Raw genomic sequence first — 17,064 nt, forward strand, 5'->3', positions numbered from 1 at the left:
ACGTGACTACTACTTTGTAGGTAGCAATTTAAAATCATCCCGGCTATGAACGCATGGTGAAATGTGGGGAAATAAAGTCAAGCTTACTGGCCTATTTCAAAGTTCAGAGGACTGTTCTCAGTTCCAAGGTTGGTTAGGCATCAGCCAAGGAAAATATCGTACGAGGCTGGCTTCGCATGCTAAACGGCTTGCAACGGGAGAGCCGGGAAATGCGGGGCAACGACGAATGTGATGGTATCCTGTATAGAACATTTGGCTATTGGCTGTGAAGACCGAAAGTTTCCGTCGGCATCCTTCACGGCCAAGACCTACCCGGCTTGGGGTCGGGTCACCCCAGATCGTCGTCATCGACTGCAGGGAAGGTTCGGTGCGAGGGATTTTGTGGGGAAGTTGGGGGTTCTATTAGTAAATTGTCTGACACAATACTGCTTGGCCGGGGGAGGTTATCGAGTTATTATAAACATCAGATCAAGGAATTATCAGAGGATCCCAAGGTTAATGTTCTCGAAGAGTTATTATGAAGATGAAAGGATGAAAGTTCAAAGGGTCCAAGTTTGAGGGTTGAAGATTGTGGGGATATGTTGATGCCTCAGGTATCTACATCAACAACCATTTCAGTTTATGCCTTAGATATACCAGTAAGATGCATTTCAATATATTCAAGTTATTTGGTTTCTTTTCATACGTCTTCCAGGATCATATTTGTACACAACCTTGTATCATACAAAGCCCATGGCCCTTCTCGTTCACATGATCTCCACTATCTACATTTTGAAACAGAATAAAAAAAGTTGAGCCTTGTCCAAAGACTCAGAAATGGGGAGGCACAAGATAGGACATCACTTTGGGTATCACCTCAAGCAAGCTGACAACAATCCTCGCTCGATATTTTCCCTATGATTCATTCATTCGTTACTATTCACATGGGCGTCTCCACGGTACGAACGCACATCTTAACTAACGCCAGGTTAAACAGACTAGGCAAGGCTCAAGATAAGACTTATTTACCACATCAGTGGAGGTTCAAGTCTGTTCTTGTTCTTCGCCATCATCGTTCTCATCCTCGGAAATTTCACCAAGGGCACTAGGCGCAGCAGACGAAGACTGCCTTTGTTGTGCGGCGGCATTGCTTGATCGCGGGTTCGCAGTGAGCGCTCTTTCGCCCACAAATTTATCGCCGGGCCACTCCTCTTTACACACGGGGCATTTCTCTGCTTGCTGCATGCGGAAAAAGTTGCGCATGCAATGGTCATGAAGTCGACCATTGCATTCACGGTTTCCACAGCGCTGGCCCTAGAGTATCTCAGTCAGGATTGTTTACTAATTTGGGATCAAGCATACTTACCACAGTGATAATGTCTTTGCAAGCAGCACAAAATTTAATCCGCTCCACGACTCGGCCATCGAAAGTCTCATCATTATACGTCAAGACCAACCAGCCCCGCAACTCCATCAGTGCTCGTGGTGTAAGGCTGAGGTAGCCCTTTGGGCTCTTTTGCAGCCAGCCCTCTTCAATCAAGTGAATGATCATGGTCTCTGCTTGGGTCATGCGCAATGACTGTACCGCTGCAGTTTGGGTCTGTGTTGAATCGTTGCTGATGGATTGCCGTTCGCTAGATGGAACCTTATGGAGTTGGACAGCTTGCATCTGTGTAGCTGCCATTCCTTCACACAGTCGGGTATTATTTGTGGCAAACATGTAGTCAAGCAATCGCTTGAGAAACGCGATCTCGTCGGGAGAATAAGTGGTCGCGAGTTGTGTCAAAGGATCACTTGTAGTATTAACAAGCGCATATACTCGCTTTGGTGGAGCGGCTGGGGCATCTTGCTGGGCTGGTTCAAGGACTTGTGGCAGTGAGCTTCTGATTTCGAGGTCGAAGGGTGACACGGCGGTGTTAGCCGCCGATATAAAGTCTGAGAATTGGTCTTCCCCAACCTCATCAGGATCCACCGTTCGCCCCTCTGCTCGATGATTTCAACGTCAGCGACTACCCCCATTCACAACAAGGGGCTTAAGTAGGAGTCAAGTACCAGATACTGTTAATATCGCAGCCAGAATGGGTTGCGCTTCTTCAAAGGTCATAGACGAGCGTGCCATAAACGCCTGGAGAAAGGCACGATTGCTGTCGTTGTATTCGGTCATATTTTCAACGTTGACTTCTGGTCGGGAGGTCTCAGAGTTTGTAATATCAGTCAGTTCGAGGCCCTTTGTGCCAACGGAGCACTCGCTTTGACGCGATCAGACGCGCTCGCGTGGCTGTAGATGAAAGAAAGATAAGAAGGTCCGATAAGGATGCTTAGTAAATTTGTTGGTTCCTGAGGCATCTTATTCCTACCTTCGAAAAACCGGAGAAAATTATGTAGGAAATATGGTTTCTATTGCTAGCCTGATTGATTTGTTACAGATCCAGATAAATGATGTCTGAACTCGGTTAGGGGGCTCTAAACAAACAGGCATCAGACATCTCAGCAATTACTTGATGCCTCGGCCATCTACCCGTGAACAGCCCTAGTGCCGTCCGACTTGAGTGGCACATATAGCATAGTACGAGCATACCCTCCAATGGTGGAAGCTCCTATTACTTACATAGGTCTAATGCCATGATTATACAAACCTGCAGACCAAAGTAGCCGAAACTGCACCACCAGCCGACTCTGAGGGATATGCCATTTCAAAGGTTGTATACATAGACAAGTCTCTTGCACAAAGTGTGTTTTTTACCACCTTCGTATACACCTAAAAAGACATGACCAGGCTGCATAAGTGGCCAACTATTTTTGTTAGGATTATCATCGAAAAGAGAAGACAGAGAGATAGAGAGAGATCTTGTAATTAGTATAAAGTACAGTACTCACTTGTTAAAAAACGAGAGAAAATACTACGAGATATAAAAGGAGCTGCATGGTCCAGGACAGAATTGTTCCTACTCCGTAGATGGGGTAATAGTGCCTGGGCAAATTGTAGATTATTTGGCCAGGGATAGTACGCACTTGGGGGCGTACTGACTCTGACTGGTCAAAAAGTAAGATATGAGCGTTCAATCATGGATTTAATTTGTCGTCTACTATCTTGCCCACATGGGATAATTGGCGGGATTTTCGTGAGAGATGAGCCCATCCGATTGAAATCTTTATGGTTTGGTATGTAGGGGATCCCCTTGATGAGGCTGAATGAGCACATGTGCAGCCTCATTTATCTTTATCCACTTGGTCAGTACCCAACAACTTTGCTGAAGACAAGTTAGACATGAAAAGCTTACTGGCACCCATTATATTACCTCCGAACCACCGCAAACCACTCCAGAAGTGAAGTTTCATCGCCGTGATGCTTCCAAATCTGAAGTGACACTCCAAATGCATGCGGACGGTATGACACCTATATAGACCCCGATAAGTACTCTTTCCAAGAACGCTTGATCCCTCTCTTTAATTCAACGAGCTAACTTCGACGCGTCATCTAGATGATCCAAACACATTCGGGTGCCACGATGACCACAGCTGTGTTTATCATATGTCAAACACCGCTTTCTCCGGTCTAGTAGGATGTTGCTCAAGCACTACCTACGGGTTTGAGAGCGTTTGTTACGATGCCGCCCAGGTCACTGCGGTGCCAACGTTGACTTTAGGCAACACAGCCTTTTCCCTTTTCTGCACATATCCTACAAGACCATCATGTGTGACGTACACATGGCCAGGTGCTGACCTGACTGACTATGTGTGTGATACCGCAACCTTGTGTCATACGTCTACATATGTGGACATGGGGAGAAGCCGAAGACAGGACAATACTCCTGGCAACTCAATTTATTACTAAGGTAGATGACGATGTCATGAGCATGCACTCCTCTTCATACGACGCATCAACCTCGGTTCCAAAGCCAAACCATCAAGCGACTCCCACGAGATCTATGACTGTGGCCACGGCTACTGCACAGCAAACCACATCCAACTCTGGTAGTTCCGGCTCGTCGACCTCTGCTGTTACAATTGCAGGTGGTGTAGTTGGGGGCGTTGCAGGTGCTAGTATTATCGGAGCCGGCGTTATCTTCTTACTTTTGAAGAGGAAGTCATACCGGCAAGATGGATTGAATGAACCGGGGAATCTCCGATACGAGTCTGTTCCGAAAGACCAGTCAGATCACGTTGGGGAGGGAATGTAACAACCTGCAGAAGTTGAGGCAAATGACCCGGTCCACAAGATTGCAGAGGCCCCGGGAAGCACCCTCACAATGTATTGCAGGAAGCTGGTCCCAATGTCTTCATTGCCGACCGGCACCGGATGATGGAAAGCACTATTAAGTGTGATAAAGTGGTGTTGCAAAAACAGATATGTCGGGTATGTACGATCCATAAAATTATTCGATGCTTGAGGCACATGTACTTTTATCCGTGTGGTTTTGTTGAAATATTTGTAATTGGTAATGAGAGCATAGCAATTTTCTGACAATGACTCGTGGATTTATCATGCTAGAGAGAGAATGTTCAATCGTATGCCTTTGAATCGGTTTCTTTGACCGATATCACACATTGAGGCGCTTGTCAACGTGCAATGTTTGGCCTCAACTACGCGTAGGGAATTACTAAGCAAGATTTGTACATGCAGCCTAGCTGTGAGTTGTATTGATCGCACAAGTCTGATATCATGAAACGCAAATGCCAATCAGCAGAAGAAAAGACAGACCGAAACCCCATGCCCTAGATGCGCCGCTGCGCAAAGGAAAATGGAATCGAACCACCGACTGATATCGCCGAACGCCAAAGGATCGAATGTAGTGAAACAACAATGAGAAAAGTCAAGAGACGTGGTGCACCTAGTATCGTCGCCGGGCGGGATCGGGGCTGGGGCTGCGGCTGGCACTGCGAGGATCTCTGCCGCGCTCCTTGAGCCACTTCTTGGTGCTCAATCGGAGCTCACGGTCAAGCTCGGGTGAAGGATCTTTCCGGTGAATGAAATTGCAGAAGCCCCCTCGTACACACCCTTCACCGCTATTGAGTCGACAACAGGCTTCTCGGAAATCCGTGACGGGTGATAACTCGCAGTAGATGGGTCGCGCTGCGTACCAACGGGAGTTTAACGCGTCACATGCTGCCTGCGCATCTTCTTCGTATTTGAATCGGCCATAGACGTTACCAATGAGATCTATTGCCGCGAGACTTGATGTCAGTAGAGAATCGGGCATTTCAAAGAGAACGTTTACTTACGGTCGTTGTTGTTGTCGCAGATAACCAACTCTTCAAGTTCACCGTACTTGCACAGCTCACACCATACGTCCTCGTAGAAGGCGTCAAAGTGGTTCTGCATCTGGCTGGGGTTCATCTTGTTCTTGGGGTCGTAGGCCGGGTTCTGGTACATGTTCGGCATGAGAATGGTTTGGGAGTAAGAAGGCTTGACATGCTTGCGAGAGCAGCGGTCGCCGTGTCGACATGCGCCAATTTTGTAGTAGAACGAACAATTGACCTTGTCCTGTTCGGTACCGAAGATGGATGCAAGGTAGTTGGCCATGGTTAGTTGCTGTCAAGCTCTGATATTGGGTGCGGAGGATTTAAGGGAAGATGAAACAAGAGCCTCGGGTCGCAGAAGAAGCAGACACAAATGAAACGAGGGCGAAGTTGCTTTGAAAGCTGGGTGATATCGGAACCCTGAAGTTTCTGGAGAGCTTGAGTGGCGCGAATACTGGATGACTAAACCTGGGGAGCTGCGCGGGTGGACGGATTAATTATATTCCGAGGTGTAGTAAAGTAGGACGTGGATTTGGTGAGGATTTTCTACGTATACATCTGAACACACCTTTTTCACCGCATACCTTCTACATTTCACACCTAATCCTTTTTTTTCTATCCTACTAGATAGAGGGGGAAACTCCCACAAAGGCACATCCAAAAAAAAAAAAAATGGAAAGCCAGTCCAAAACTCATTGAAAGAGATTGTTAAGGAAAATTACTTATGGTCGACAGCGTTTGCGTTCAGAGCCCTCGTCAGTGCCGGGTGCAGAACCGGGGTGAGATTGATTTGAAGAGGAGCTGAGTTCGGGATCTTTGATTTGATCTCATTCCTAACCTGGACAGTGTGGACTGGACATTTACTGTCATGAGTTACTAAGGCTCAATTGCAGGCTTATTTTGAATCTGTCGAATGAGCCAATAACAGAGGGCGAAAGAAAGGAGAAAAGGGGAACACAGAGAATATAACCAAGTCAAATTTCTCAATCTAATTAAACAATTACGTCGAATGCATTTGTGATCGAAGGGAGGAAGGTAGATGAATTTGCCCAGTCGTAGTACCAGAAAAACAGGTTGAGCTCGTCGACAGCAAGTTTGATAAAAAGGTATTCGAATTGGAAGTCGGAAGATGATTGGTCTTTGTTAATGAGGATGAGGTGAGCTTTCGAAGGTCGGTATATGCGCACTCAGAAAAGATGTGTTAGAGAATTATGTGGCTACGATGCTGTTTTGCTAGTGATCCTGGGGAAAGTACGTCTAGAGGGACATCTGGAGCTCTTTCCTATTATACATAACACTCACAGCTTGGAACTAAGACTTTTATCCTGAACGGCCAAGCCGCTCACATCTACTGAAAGCTTTTGCTTTTTGATCATCTCAGAAACAACCTTTCCAGTTCCCAAACTCAGCGAGATTCCCCACGCTCCATGCCCAGCGGCTATGAAGACGCCTCCCTTGGGGTTTGCTTTCACTCCTCCCAGAGAGTAATCCCCTACCCTTCCGATTGTGGGAACACCAGTATCACCCACCGGACGGAAGCACAGCCCTTCACGGATAATCTCCAAGTCGTCTGTGTTGGCCGTCTCGTCGGTAGCCTCCTTTTTGTCCTTGGGAAGATCTCCCATTAAACTAACTGCAACATCTTTGAGTTTTTGCATCTCGGAAGGGTCAAAAAGTTGGCTGGTATCCCCGGCGCAAGAGGGAAGCTTCATCGTGGGGTTGTTGAGACCTGCGATATAAATCTCTCCGCCTTCTCTAAGGAAGATCTCGGGGCTAAACCCACATGACGGAGGGTGTGTGGTGAATACAGCATGGCTGCTTCCGCGGTAAACATTCCTCTCGTGTTCCATTGTATACCGAGGGGATCGAATGACTAGTGAATAGCCAGCCAAAGGTGATATATTGAATGATACCTGAGAGGAGGGGAACAGATCTCTGAGAACCTGGGGTGTCCATGGTCCCATGCTCAGAACAAGGTTCGTACACGGAATAATCAATTCCTTCTTAGAATCCAAAGACACGATTTTGATGCCAGTGATCGTACCGTTTTCATCTTTGACCACTGCAGTGGCCTGGGCAGGATTATGAAGCTTAACACCTCGGGAGACAGCACCGTCAATGAGGAATTGGCTCAACCGCAATGGATCTCTGGACACAGTTAGCAAATCATCCACGAACTGCTTCAATTTTGCACTCACGCTTGAGCCACTGTTTCGCCCTGACTGATTTTCTCCAGGATTCCCTCCTTCTGCATCGTCAACCATTCCGGAAAGTCAACCGGAGTGATATCCTCAGATCCAGCCGCGGTCTCTGCTCTACTGGTGCCTGTTCGCAACCAATCGTCACCGCGGGGACCGCCTCGCTTCCGTTGAGCAACGGTATCCAAGTTGAATGCTGTTCCTTTCATGAATCCCCACTTTCTGTCTCCGCCCTGTGCTGCGGCGAGCTCATGGTGCAAGTCGAAGGACATAGCACCAAGAGGGGCAAGAGATGGCTCAAACCAATCTCTAGCTAAGAAACCGGCGGCATATCCCGAGGCTGCGGTGAAAAGCTCTGGGGATTGTTCAACGATGTGAATCTCGCCTTCTGGTTGGTTCGCAGATAGGTAGTATCCAATAGAGGCACCAATGATGCCTCCTCCGAGGATAACGGTCGGCATGCTGGCTGTTATGGGTGCAGAATTAAAACCCCCCCTACCAATTGTCGAAATGAAATCTTGGTCGCAATTTTTGCTTGCAGATCGGACTGTTCGAGTTTGTATTCCTCGGCAATCTACGATTTTGCTTTCCGGTTTCCTTTGCACCGGCCCGGGAATACGTACAAGTGGTGTGGGATGGAATAGCGGGGAGGAATTCCATGACTTGGCATATTAGATAATGATACACGGCACCCAACCTTGGAAACATTGAATACATTTGTACTATGGGGTAGGGGAAGAGCTCATCGCAAAATTTGACTCTTTTGGGCGATCGTTGAAGTGTTTCTGATGAAAAGTGGATCTCTCGGATCACTTCTCTACAATTGGCAAAGGCTTTGTCTTCCATTCGGTTCGCTGTACGATGTACGGGTTCACGATGTATTTTATATGTACTATCTATGTAGGTATATTCCAAATCCATCTGATGACCTTGGAGCCTCTTACAAATTAGGCACATTCTCAAAATTAAAGTTATTTCTTAAAGTTAGTTCTCTCCAGAGCCAAGATCATACAGTCCGAGAGCAATTCATTGGGGAAACCACCTGTCTATGGACAATATCTTCAATCTCTGATTATTTTTTATTGCAAATCAAACGATTACTTTGACTATAGCTCTAATATTTAGCTATAGGTGCTATTCTATATATACTACTCCAGTATAATAAAAGCTGTACAACATGACGTCGACCCTGCAGGGAAACCTTCCCGAGGTCGAACCCGAGATTAATAAGCCCCGCACTAAACCTTTCGCGGCACTCTGTCACCGTCCACGGGTGTTCATATTATTATTCCTTGTCATTATTGATATTCAGCATTAAAGACGTCTACAAAATAAATTTGAAAGTAAGTTATACTAGCTGCCTATGCAGAGTTTCCCAATGCTTGAGTTACTGGCTCTACAGAGCTGTTCAGTCATGTTTGTTCACCCATGGATATACCCGAGACAGCTCGAGCATGTTTATGGAACCTCAACCCAATGAGGTCTGTCAGCATACAAAGCAATGCCAAAGCCTGCTGGCATGCATTCTCCTTGCTGCTATCATCTCGAACTCGGCATCCTTTCTAGCTTTCATTGGTCGCGGTGTTGATTTTCTAAGAAACTTCATGCCACTAACACCACTATAGCATTCATCAAAATGGCCAAGACCATCATTATCACGGGAGCTTCAAGAGGTAATGCCCGTCAAATTTCATGTATAGTCATATACTAACATCAACCCCCCTAGGTATCGGTCTCGCTGTGGCCAAGTATCTGCTCACGGCACCTCAATCCCACAATGTGGTGGTGGTAGCCCGCAGCGTTGAACCCCTCCAAAAGCTCAAGGAGCAATACGGCAAGCACGTGGCAGTCCTGAATGGCGACCTGTCAGACTTTTCTCTTGCCCAACAGGCAGTCGACACGGCCATCAAGACCTTCGGTCAACTTGATGGAATGGTCCTGAACCACGGCCTGCTAGGCCAGATCGGCAAAATCTCCGACGCTGATCCGCAACAGTGGAAGGAAGGCTTTGATATCAACTTTATCAGCTTAGTTGCTTTTGTACGGCACCTTCATCGAATCTACAATGCACTACTAACAGAATCTAGGCCAAAGCAGCTCTCCCAGCTCTCCGTGAGTCCAAGGGGAAAATTATCTTCACGTCTTCAGGTGCAGCAGTCACCGGTTACCGTGGTTGGGCTCTCTATGCTGCCACCAAAGCCGCCATGAACAACTTTGCCATGAGCCTGGGTGCCGAAGAACCCGACGTCACCTCCGTGTCTATCAGACCCGGTATGGTCGACACCGAGATGCAGCGCGCTCTGCGGGAGGACCATGCGACAGCATTGGACGCCGAAATGCACTCCAAGTTCACTGGAGTCCACAAGGACGGCAAGCTCCTCAAGCCTGAGCAGCCCGGCCATGTCATGGCCAAGCTGGTCCTCGATGCGCCGAAGGAAATCAGCGGTCATTTCTATTCGTATGTACTATCCCACACAGATTACGCGAAAAATACTAATAATTGGCAGATGGAACGACAAGGAGCTCGCGGTTTTCCAGGAATAAGAATATCATTGATAGCTAGTATAAAGTTTTTGTTCATATCTGTAATCTTTATAGCAAGTCAGTAACGATCGCCATAGAACAATGAGTGCAAGATTTGAAGCAATGATTGTTTACAAGTCAGTCGAAAGATGAAAAGCAATACATTTTATAAGCATTAGGCGCAGTGCACCTTCATGTTTAGCATGGAATGTAAGGGTATACATCATGTAATTGGAACTGAAAATATAGCAAAAATTTCTGCGCGTACCTTTTAAATACAGATGTAAAAGATTTCCGTCCTCCCAATTGTGTTCCGTGAATGTAATCCAAGCAGAAACGAGCTCCACGCTTCCACGCTACAATAACGAGATTGATTTCCTGTAATATTCTTCAATAAAGTTAGCAACAGCTTCAAACAAATGAAGTGAGATGCAAATAGGCAGAATTGATAGAGTTCAGATAGTCCGTTTGGCTAGGACAGGTAAGGTCACCATGAAATGTATGATAGGGGCGACAAGCAAAGTTCATCATGTAGAAATTGGAAAAAAACAAGGACTCGAGCAAAAAGAGCTTACCATTAGTGTCTGGCCTTGGAAAGAGTCGATCTCATTTGAAGGACTCTTTCCAAGGTAGTTGGAGGAGAGTGAAGACTGATGAAGAAGAAGTAAAATGAAAAAAAATTTGGCGCAATTTATGTGATCTCAAAGCGGTAGTATTCTGCCGGCAAGAAATTGTACTTAACTCCGTCGCGCGCCTGCGATGGGCCTTGAAAGTTTGAGCCCCACGCAAAAGATCAAAGAAATTAAAGCATCCCTTTTTACGCCTCTCCCTTAAGATCTGGCACTTGTACTTTATTCGCCTGTCACCATATCACCTGATTCGCTATGTCCGACCGAGAATTCAACTGTAAGTGATCTCTAGATCTTGCCCGCCTACGCGCAACCTGCTGACATGTACGTGAATAGCAAACGATGACCTATCGCTGCCTAAAGGTACGGTGCAATACCCCTCATGAATGTGTATAGCTCTTTGTGAGCTTCCTTGTCGCTTCACCATCTATGCACTTGTGGTTTCAGCTACGCGTTTGCTAGCATTTGCTAACTGATCTCTGTGATAGCGACGGTCCAGAAGATTATTACCGAGATTCTACCACCTAGCTCCGGCCAAACCTTCTCCAAGGATGCGCGCGACTTGCTTATGGAATGCTGTGTTGAATTCATCACCCTGATCTCCTCCGAAGCAAACGATATCAGCGAGAAGGAGGCCAAGAAGACCATCGCTTGTGAACATGTGGAGAAGGCATTGCGGGATCTCGGCTTCAGTGATTATATCGCCGATGTACTCGCTGTTGCCGAAGAACACAAGCAGCAGCTGAAGGTATGTGGATAATATGGTTGGAATTGTGACACCTTAGAGCGCAGGCTGACCTCTGATTTTCATTATAGTCACGAGAGAAGAAGCAGAGCAAGATGGAGCAAAGTGGTCTGACAGAGGAGGAGCTTCTAAGGCAACAACAGGAGCTATTCCGATCAGCGACTGACAAATACCATGCGGTCCCAGAATAGAATCACCTAAGACTCATGCTGGTCATAGAGTGGAAAGGATGATGGCGTTTTGTGTGTTCCACCGGATATGTGGGTCTGGAGTTTTTTTTCCTGAATGGTTTCTGATTTTTTCCCTCTGCTTTGAGAGGATGCGTTGTGGGCAGGATATACTCTCTAATGATGCGAAATTGCACAATGCATTAGTCAATTGCATATGATTTGAATGTTTAACAGGCATGGTCCAACTCTCTCTATAATGCCCAACAGCATACTACGTATATTCAATAAAACACGAGTGTGTCGGCCATTATGATGTTTGGAGGATGTCCATAGGTCTTGTTCTAGCTAAGCTCATAGACAAATCCTACTCGGGTGACTTTATGTATATATTGTGCTGCGCAATATATTCTACTGGTGTATAGTTATGTCATGACCAAACCTATAATTTCGATTTGAATATATTTCACTTATTTTTCAATCCTAAATGTAAGATAACTGTAAATTACCTATAGATATAGACTAAATATTCAAATTCATAAGTTTGGCTGTGTAAATTGAAGTTTGTCACCTTCCAAAGTCAACTGTCCAAATGTTCGGAGACATTATTCCCCGTCCAACACCCACTCCACTTCACGTGATTTTCGATCTGCTCAAACCACGCTAAACCAAAATGGGAAGAAAGCGCAACCAACGCAAATCGAGCCACCGCGGAGCTCCCACGCGCAGTCATCATTCGTCGCAACGCTCTTCACTGCCACTGATAACGATGCCTCCCTTCAAGGATGAGCATATCTTGGTATGTTTTGTTCTTCGTATTTTCTTGTCCAAAATTAACCAATCCATCTAGCTAATTGCGCCGGGTTCGCAAATGACCTTGGCGCAACTCGGCTTGCCCGAAACATTCACGCCCGCGCGATTTCGGTTCCCAACCCGCATGTTCCCTGCTGAGAAGAAAGGGGAATATGAGCCTTACCGTGTTCACGAGAGACGTAAGGAGGTCAAGGCCGACAATGGCACCGATGCCCCAAAGCCAGACGTGGAGATGAAGGACGCTGAGCCCGCCGCTGCCGATGGTACCACAGCCACAGAGACCACCATCAAGACCGACGATAATACGCAGGATAATGGCGAGCCAGCCAAGACTATTGAAGAGGTCTTCTACGAGGAGGACCCGGCATCCGACGAAGGGGCAATCTATCCGATCGAGAACGGGCGCATTGTCGACTGGCCCTGTTTCTTCGCCCTGCTCACTCACATTCACAATACCTTGAGCCCACCTTTCCACACCCCTATTCTGCTTATTGGTCAGCCCGTCTGGTCCGCACGCGATCGTGAAGCAATTGCTCAATTCGTCTTTGAGAAGTTCAAGGCACCCGCGTTTAGTCTTATGGACTCTGCTCTTGCAGCTTGCTACGGCTATGGTACAGCTACAGCTACCATTGTCGATGTTGGAAAGGGCAAGGTCGATGTCACTGCTGTGACTGACTTCGCAGTCAATGAACACGGCAGGGGAATCGCACTGGAGGGATGTGGTGGAGATGCTATGACCGACCGTCTAGTTGAGCTGCTGGGACCTAAGGGATTTACCAGAGAGATGTGCGAACAGCTCAAGCGAAGCAATATTACTGAGATTTTGCCCCCAGGAACCCCACTGCCTGGGTCTTCTGCTACTGCGCGCCAGGGCGCCAACCCTGCTGCTGTTGTCTCGACAGGCGGATCGGATGGAGATGAGTCTGCTCCACGTGGCCCAGGAGACGGCACTCAGACAGGAATTGAGGGGGACAATGGTGACGAAGAAGAGGGTGTTCTCGATGTTGCTGCGATTGTCAGCGGCAACCCTACTGAATACCTTGCCAATGTCGAGAAGGAAAAGACAACTGCCAAGAAAGGCGCAGTTGACCCCAAGGGAGCCCGTCTGCCTAACTCAAAGAAAGAGAAGGCATCCTTCCAGTTTGAAGAGTTTGTTCAGTTGGAAGGAGAGAAGGCAGCAGCCCACGGTTCTCGACAGTACATTCGTCATACTCGGGATATTGAAGTTAGCGTTGAGCGTTTCCTTTTGACTTCGCCACGCTCGACTGTCGGAAACCGCTTGACTAGTGGTGTCCTCGAAGATATTGCGACTCAAATTCACCATACCATTCTTGCTGTCCCAGATGCTACAAAACGAAGCGAGCTTTGGGACTCTTTAATTATTGTTGGATGTGGAAGCAAGGTCAAGGGTATGTTCTATCATTATTATCTACAGTTTAGGTCTTCCCGCTAACATTACGACAGGTTTCACCCAAGCTTTGCTGGCTGTCATCACGCAAAAGTTCATTCTTTCTCCATCAGGCACCATCTTCACGTCTGAAATTCCTTCGAACTTCACCACCCCCCTTCCAACTGGTGCCAACACACCAGCCCCTATGGGTCAACCCGGCCCGGGGTACCACCCCGCAGCACCTGGAGTGAACCCTCTCCTTGTGGCTGCTACTCACAACAATCCCGGCATTCCCGGAACGCCCTCCATGGATCCCAGCATGCTATCACACTACCGCTCAACCGGCCACTCACAAACCCCAACCTCGGTCAAGTCTCTGAAGCTTCCTGAGTATTTCCCAGACTTCAAGGATCAGGGCAACAGCAACGCTCCCGGTGCCAGCAGTGGCAGTGCTGGGGGTAACCCAGGTGCGCCCGGCACATCCCAAGGTGGTCATGGAATGGAAGAGGCCGTTTTCCTTGGTGCTCAGATGGCTGCTAAGGTTTTCTTTGTCGTTGATCAGGGCCTCAGCAAGGGTTACATGAGCCGGGTTGAGTACAACGAGAGCGGACCGTCTGCAATCCACGAATACATCCTGTAATACTTGCAGACTCGGTGATTTAATATTCATACTGGTTTGTCACACATTTCTTCGCCCTTCGCCTTGGTGAAGTTTGCTGGTTTTTCTCCGAAATATCTCTTTCTTGTTTTATGTACGCTATGATCCTAGGTAGAAAAGCGATCTCAGGATGCAGGCGTAGGATTTGGGGAGTTTTGTTTAATTTTGTCGGAATATTTCAATGAGCCTAAGTATTCAGCTTCAAGTCATATTCATTCATCCACATAAATCCACATAAACATCCATGCAACTATGTATGAACATTAAATTAAAGAATCAACTAACTAACCAATTTTGGAAGCTCAAGAAGGACTAGGCCTTTTTGGGCTATGTCATGTGATGTATTATATAATAATCGGCTTATCGCGTTGATCTGCGCCACTTCCAAGCTTCTCTCACGACTTTCTTGAACGCTTCTCAACATACCCATCCTTCCGATCTCCTGGCCCTTCGAAGCTTTCCACTCTCGTCGCTTTCTTTGAAAGCTTCTCTCGACTTCTTTACCAACATACAAAATGGGGCGTGCGGAGGCTGGCAGTACAAAAGCCATCGGCAACAAGATCAAAAGCAAAGGCTTAGGTCGCCTTCGATGGTTCTGCCAAGCATGCGAGAAACAATGCCGAGATGAAAACGGTTTCAAATGTCATACTATGACTGAAGCGCATGGTACGGAACTCCATCCTCTATCTCCTGGCCATCTGCTAACTTTGTATCAGTCCGACAGATGATGATCATTGGAGAAGACCCGCGCAAGCACATCAGAGAGTTCAGTCGCGAATTTGAGCGGACTTTCCTCGATACCCTCAGAACCACGCATGGAACGAAACCTATCAACGTCAATCATTTCTATAATCAGATTGTGGCCGATAAGCAGGTATGTCCCTAGTATTTTACTCTCTTCTGTTCATTCTGGCTAACATTTCTCATAGCACATTCACATGAACAGTACAGGTATGTCCCGACGTAAAGAAGAAGCAAGGGTTAATGCTAACTTTCGTGGCAGAATGGAAAAGTCTATCACAGTTTGCGGCCTACTTAGGCCGGGAGGGGAAATGCCGAGTCGAGGACACCGATAAGGGCTTGGTTATAGCGTGGATTGATAACAGCCCAGACACACTTCGCCGCCGAGAGGCTATCTTAAAAAAAGAACGCCAGGAGAAGGGAGACGAAGAACGAGAGCAACGCTTGATTCAGGATCAGATTAAGCGAGCCCAGCAAGCGGCGCTGGCTAGCAACACTACGACAGAGCCAGAACCCGAGGCAAGATTGTTGCAGAGGAAGGAAGGAGAAAAAATGACATTGAATCTTGGACTTGGTTCTAAGAAGACAGATACAAAGCCTGACTCACCTCCTACGACGACAACGACGACAACGGTATCGCTGGAAGAAACAGATGCACCGACAGAGAGCACCGACTCTCCCGCTCCGTCTGCGCCTCCCGCACCCGTCAAAATTTCGATGTCAATGGGCGCACAGAAGCCGAAGAACGTGTTTGCTGCGGCTAAGAAGAACCCTTTGGCCGGGAAGAAGGGTTCTATTTTCGCGGCTCCTAAGAAGATGACTGAACAGGAAAGGATTATGAGGGCTGAAATGGAGGCAATGGAGCGAAAGCGATCTCGTCCAGACTCCGGTTTCACGAACAAGCGACCAAAGATCACTTGAAGTGGCATATCTTACATAGAAAAAAATACATACCCAGCTACCCGGCCCATGCAGCTGAGCCTACCACAACATCTCATGGGTGGGTCACTTTTCGGCCGGGTAAGTCATTTTTTCAAATTCATTCTCATCTTGCAACTGTAATTGGGGCTGGTGGATGACTGCTGTGTTATGCATAGCATGTGGGCTTTCACGAAGTACTTCATCATATTGTATCTCAAACAGTTGTTTTAACATTATCCATTTTAGATGGCTTCATTATGTATGTTGTAGTGGTATATCAATTGGCTTTTATCCACGTAGGATTCGGACGTAGCCCACCGTGTAAATCCCCTGTTTCTCTCCATTCATTCATTCATGTTATACCATTTTTAAGCCTTCGGACGCTCTGGGCTATCTTTTTTCTTATTAGCTCCAGGGAAGCGGGAACCTCTATCCTTGACCTTATTTTCCTCCTTCTGTACAACCAGAGGCGGGTAAGCCTTAAGCGTGATTTCCTGTAATTCGGGCGAATTTGCGTAGGGTTTGTGAATAAGTGCCATCAGACCGTTGAAAGACTGTGATCCTTTGCCAGCGAGACATGAAGAGCAGCTCGATACACTGCGTTACCTACCGACTCTGACAAGACGATAGTTGAGGTCCCCTATTCCCGATCGATCTTCAGTTATTCAAGATCAAATCTCGAGTAGAGATGCTAATGTCTATCCGTGAGCTTGATGATAAACTCGGGGAATAGAGATTATCACTCCAGCCAAACCACCGGCCTATCCTTTTAACTTCCCAGAAGCTATCAACTAGCAGTTCTATCGCGGACATACATCTTCTTTTCGTGCGGATAGATTATCGTCACTATATATCTATCATTTGTCAGACTAGTAGTCTATGCAAAGCATAAACCAGAAACAATAGCAATAAAGTCGAAGGGGTTAGATTAAGTTTCACACTTATAGTAGAAGCAAGTAGATCTTCTATTCTTTCGGTATAGAGCTCACTATAATTATTCTCAAACGGCATTTTCTAGTAAGTATTTTATATTACGGAGATCTAACGCCTTACTTTTCC

The 17,064-nt window shown here is 46.9% G+C and overlaps 9 protein-coding genes across 9 annotated transcripts; 6 read left to right on the forward strand and 3 right to left on the reverse strand.

The window, feature by feature from the left end:
* Positions 1-1,023: 1,023 nt before the first annotated feature.
* On the reverse strand, positions 1,024-2,223 carry N7455_003125 (non-structural maintenance of chromosomes element 1 family protein; the record flags this gene model as incomplete). Its single annotated transcript, XM_040960737.2, has 3 exons — positions 2,032-2,223; positions 1,346-1,962; positions 1,024-1,293 (listed from the first exon to the last, which is right to left on the reverse strand). Exons 1-3 carry the CDS (start codon positions 2,141-2,143, stop codon positions 1,024-1,026), a joined length of 999 nt encoding a protein of 332 aa, XP_040808856.2. The 5' UTR covers positions 2,144-2,223.
* A 1,529-nt stretch (positions 2,224-3,752) lies between these two features.
* Positions 3,753-4,160, forward strand: N7455_003126 (uncharacterized protein; the record flags this gene model as incomplete). The annotated part of the gene is made up of 1 exon (XM_065604419.1): positions 3,753-4,160. The coding sequence occupies one exon, from the start codon at positions 3,753-3,755 to the stop codon at positions 4,158-4,160; it is 408 nt and encodes a 135-aa protein (XP_065462910.1).
* Positions 4,161-4,811: 651 nt separating this feature from the next.
* On the reverse strand, positions 4,812-5,503 carry N7455_003127 (zinc finger CCCH domain-containing RNA-binding protein; the record flags this gene model as incomplete). Its single annotated transcript, XM_040960714.2, has 2 exons — positions 4,812-5,140; positions 5,203-5,503. The coding sequence occupies 2 exons, from the start codon at positions 5,501-5,503 to the stop codon at positions 4,812-4,814; spliced, it is 630 nt and encodes a 209-aa protein (XP_040808813.1).
* A 1,015-nt stretch (positions 5,504-6,518) lies between these two features.
* N7455_003128 (FAD-dependent oxidoreductase) lies at positions 6,519-7,879 on the reverse strand (the record flags this gene model as incomplete). Its single annotated transcript, XM_040960745.2, has 2 exons — positions 6,519-7,368; positions 7,419-7,879. 2 exons carry the CDS (start codon positions 7,877-7,879, stop codon positions 6,519-6,521), a joined length of 1,311 nt encoding a protein of 436 aa, XP_040808818.2.
* Positions 7,880-8,595: 716 nt separating this feature from the next.
* Positions 8,596-8,898, forward strand: N7455_003129 (uncharacterized protein; the record flags this gene model as incomplete). Its single annotated transcript, XM_065604420.1, is given in 3 exon segments — positions 8,596-8,693; positions 8,731-8,761; positions 8,776-8,898. 3 exon segments carry the CDS (start codon positions 8,596-8,598, stop codon positions 8,896-8,898), a joined length of 252 nt encoding a protein of 83 aa, XP_065462911.1.
* A 156-nt stretch (positions 8,899-9,054) lies between these two features.
* Positions 9,055-9,962, forward strand: N7455_003130 (SDR family oxidoreductase; the record flags this gene model as incomplete). The annotated part of the gene is made up of 4 exons (XM_040960721.2): positions 9,055-9,091; positions 9,145-9,458; positions 9,506-9,876; positions 9,926-9,962. 4 exons carry the CDS (start codon positions 9,055-9,057, stop codon positions 9,960-9,962), a joined length of 759 nt encoding a protein of 252 aa, XP_040808832.2.
* Positions 9,963-10,825: 863 nt separating this feature from the next.
* Positions 10,826-11,506, forward strand: nctB (negative cofactor 2 transcription regulator complex subunit NCB2; the record flags this gene model as incomplete). Its single annotated transcript, XM_040960692.1, has 4 exons — positions 10,826-10,847; positions 10,907-10,933; positions 11,059-11,318; positions 11,387-11,506. The coding sequence occupies 4 exons, from the start codon at positions 10,826-10,828 to the stop codon at positions 11,504-11,506; spliced, it is 429 nt and encodes a 142-aa protein (XP_040808830.1).
* A 649-nt stretch (positions 11,507-12,155) lies between these two features.
* Positions 12,156-14,325, forward strand: N7455_003132 (uncharacterized protein; the record flags this gene model as incomplete). The annotated part of the gene is made up of 3 exons (XM_040960742.2): positions 12,156-12,281; positions 12,333-13,704; positions 13,760-14,325. 3 exons carry the CDS (start codon positions 12,156-12,158, stop codon positions 14,323-14,325), a joined length of 2,064 nt encoding a protein of 687 aa, XP_040808827.2.
* A 436-nt stretch (positions 14,326-14,761) lies between these two features.
* Positions 14,762-16,200, forward strand: N7455_003133 (putative C2H2 finger domain protein (Kin17)). The gene is made up of 4 exons (XM_040960711.2): positions 14,762-15,009; positions 15,060-15,217; positions 15,273-15,294; positions 15,347-16,200. The coding sequence occupies exons 1-4, from the start codon at positions 14,859-14,861 to the stop codon at positions 16,003-16,005; spliced, it is 990 nt and encodes a 329-aa protein (XP_040808870.1). The 5' UTR covers positions 14,762-14,858; the 3' UTR covers positions 16,006-16,200.
* The last annotated feature ends 864 nt before the right edge of the window (positions 16,201-17,064 follow it).

This window comes from Penicillium solitum (assembly GCF_028829755.1).
Source record: "Penicillium solitum strain IBT 25940 chromosome Unknown utg000001l_segment0_segment0, whole genome shotgun sequence".
Lineage (NCBI taxonomy): Eukaryota > Fungi > Ascomycota > Eurotiomycetes > Eurotiales > Aspergillaceae > Penicillium > Penicillium solitum.

Excerpts from the sequence above, each read along its gene's own strand:
- N7455_003133 (XM_040960711.2), top strand. The coding sequence starts at position 14,859 with ATGGGGCGTGCGGAGGCTGGCAGTACAAAAGCCATCGGCAACAAGATC. Across the intron at positions 15,010-15,059 it reads TACTATGACTGAAGCGCATG|TCCGACAGATGATGATCATT; the intron begins GTACGGAACTCC and ends ACTTTGTATCAG. Across the intron at positions 15,218-15,272 it reads AGATTGTGGCCGATAAGCAG|CACATTCACATGAACAGTAC; the intron begins GTATGTCCCTAG and ends CATTTCTCATAG.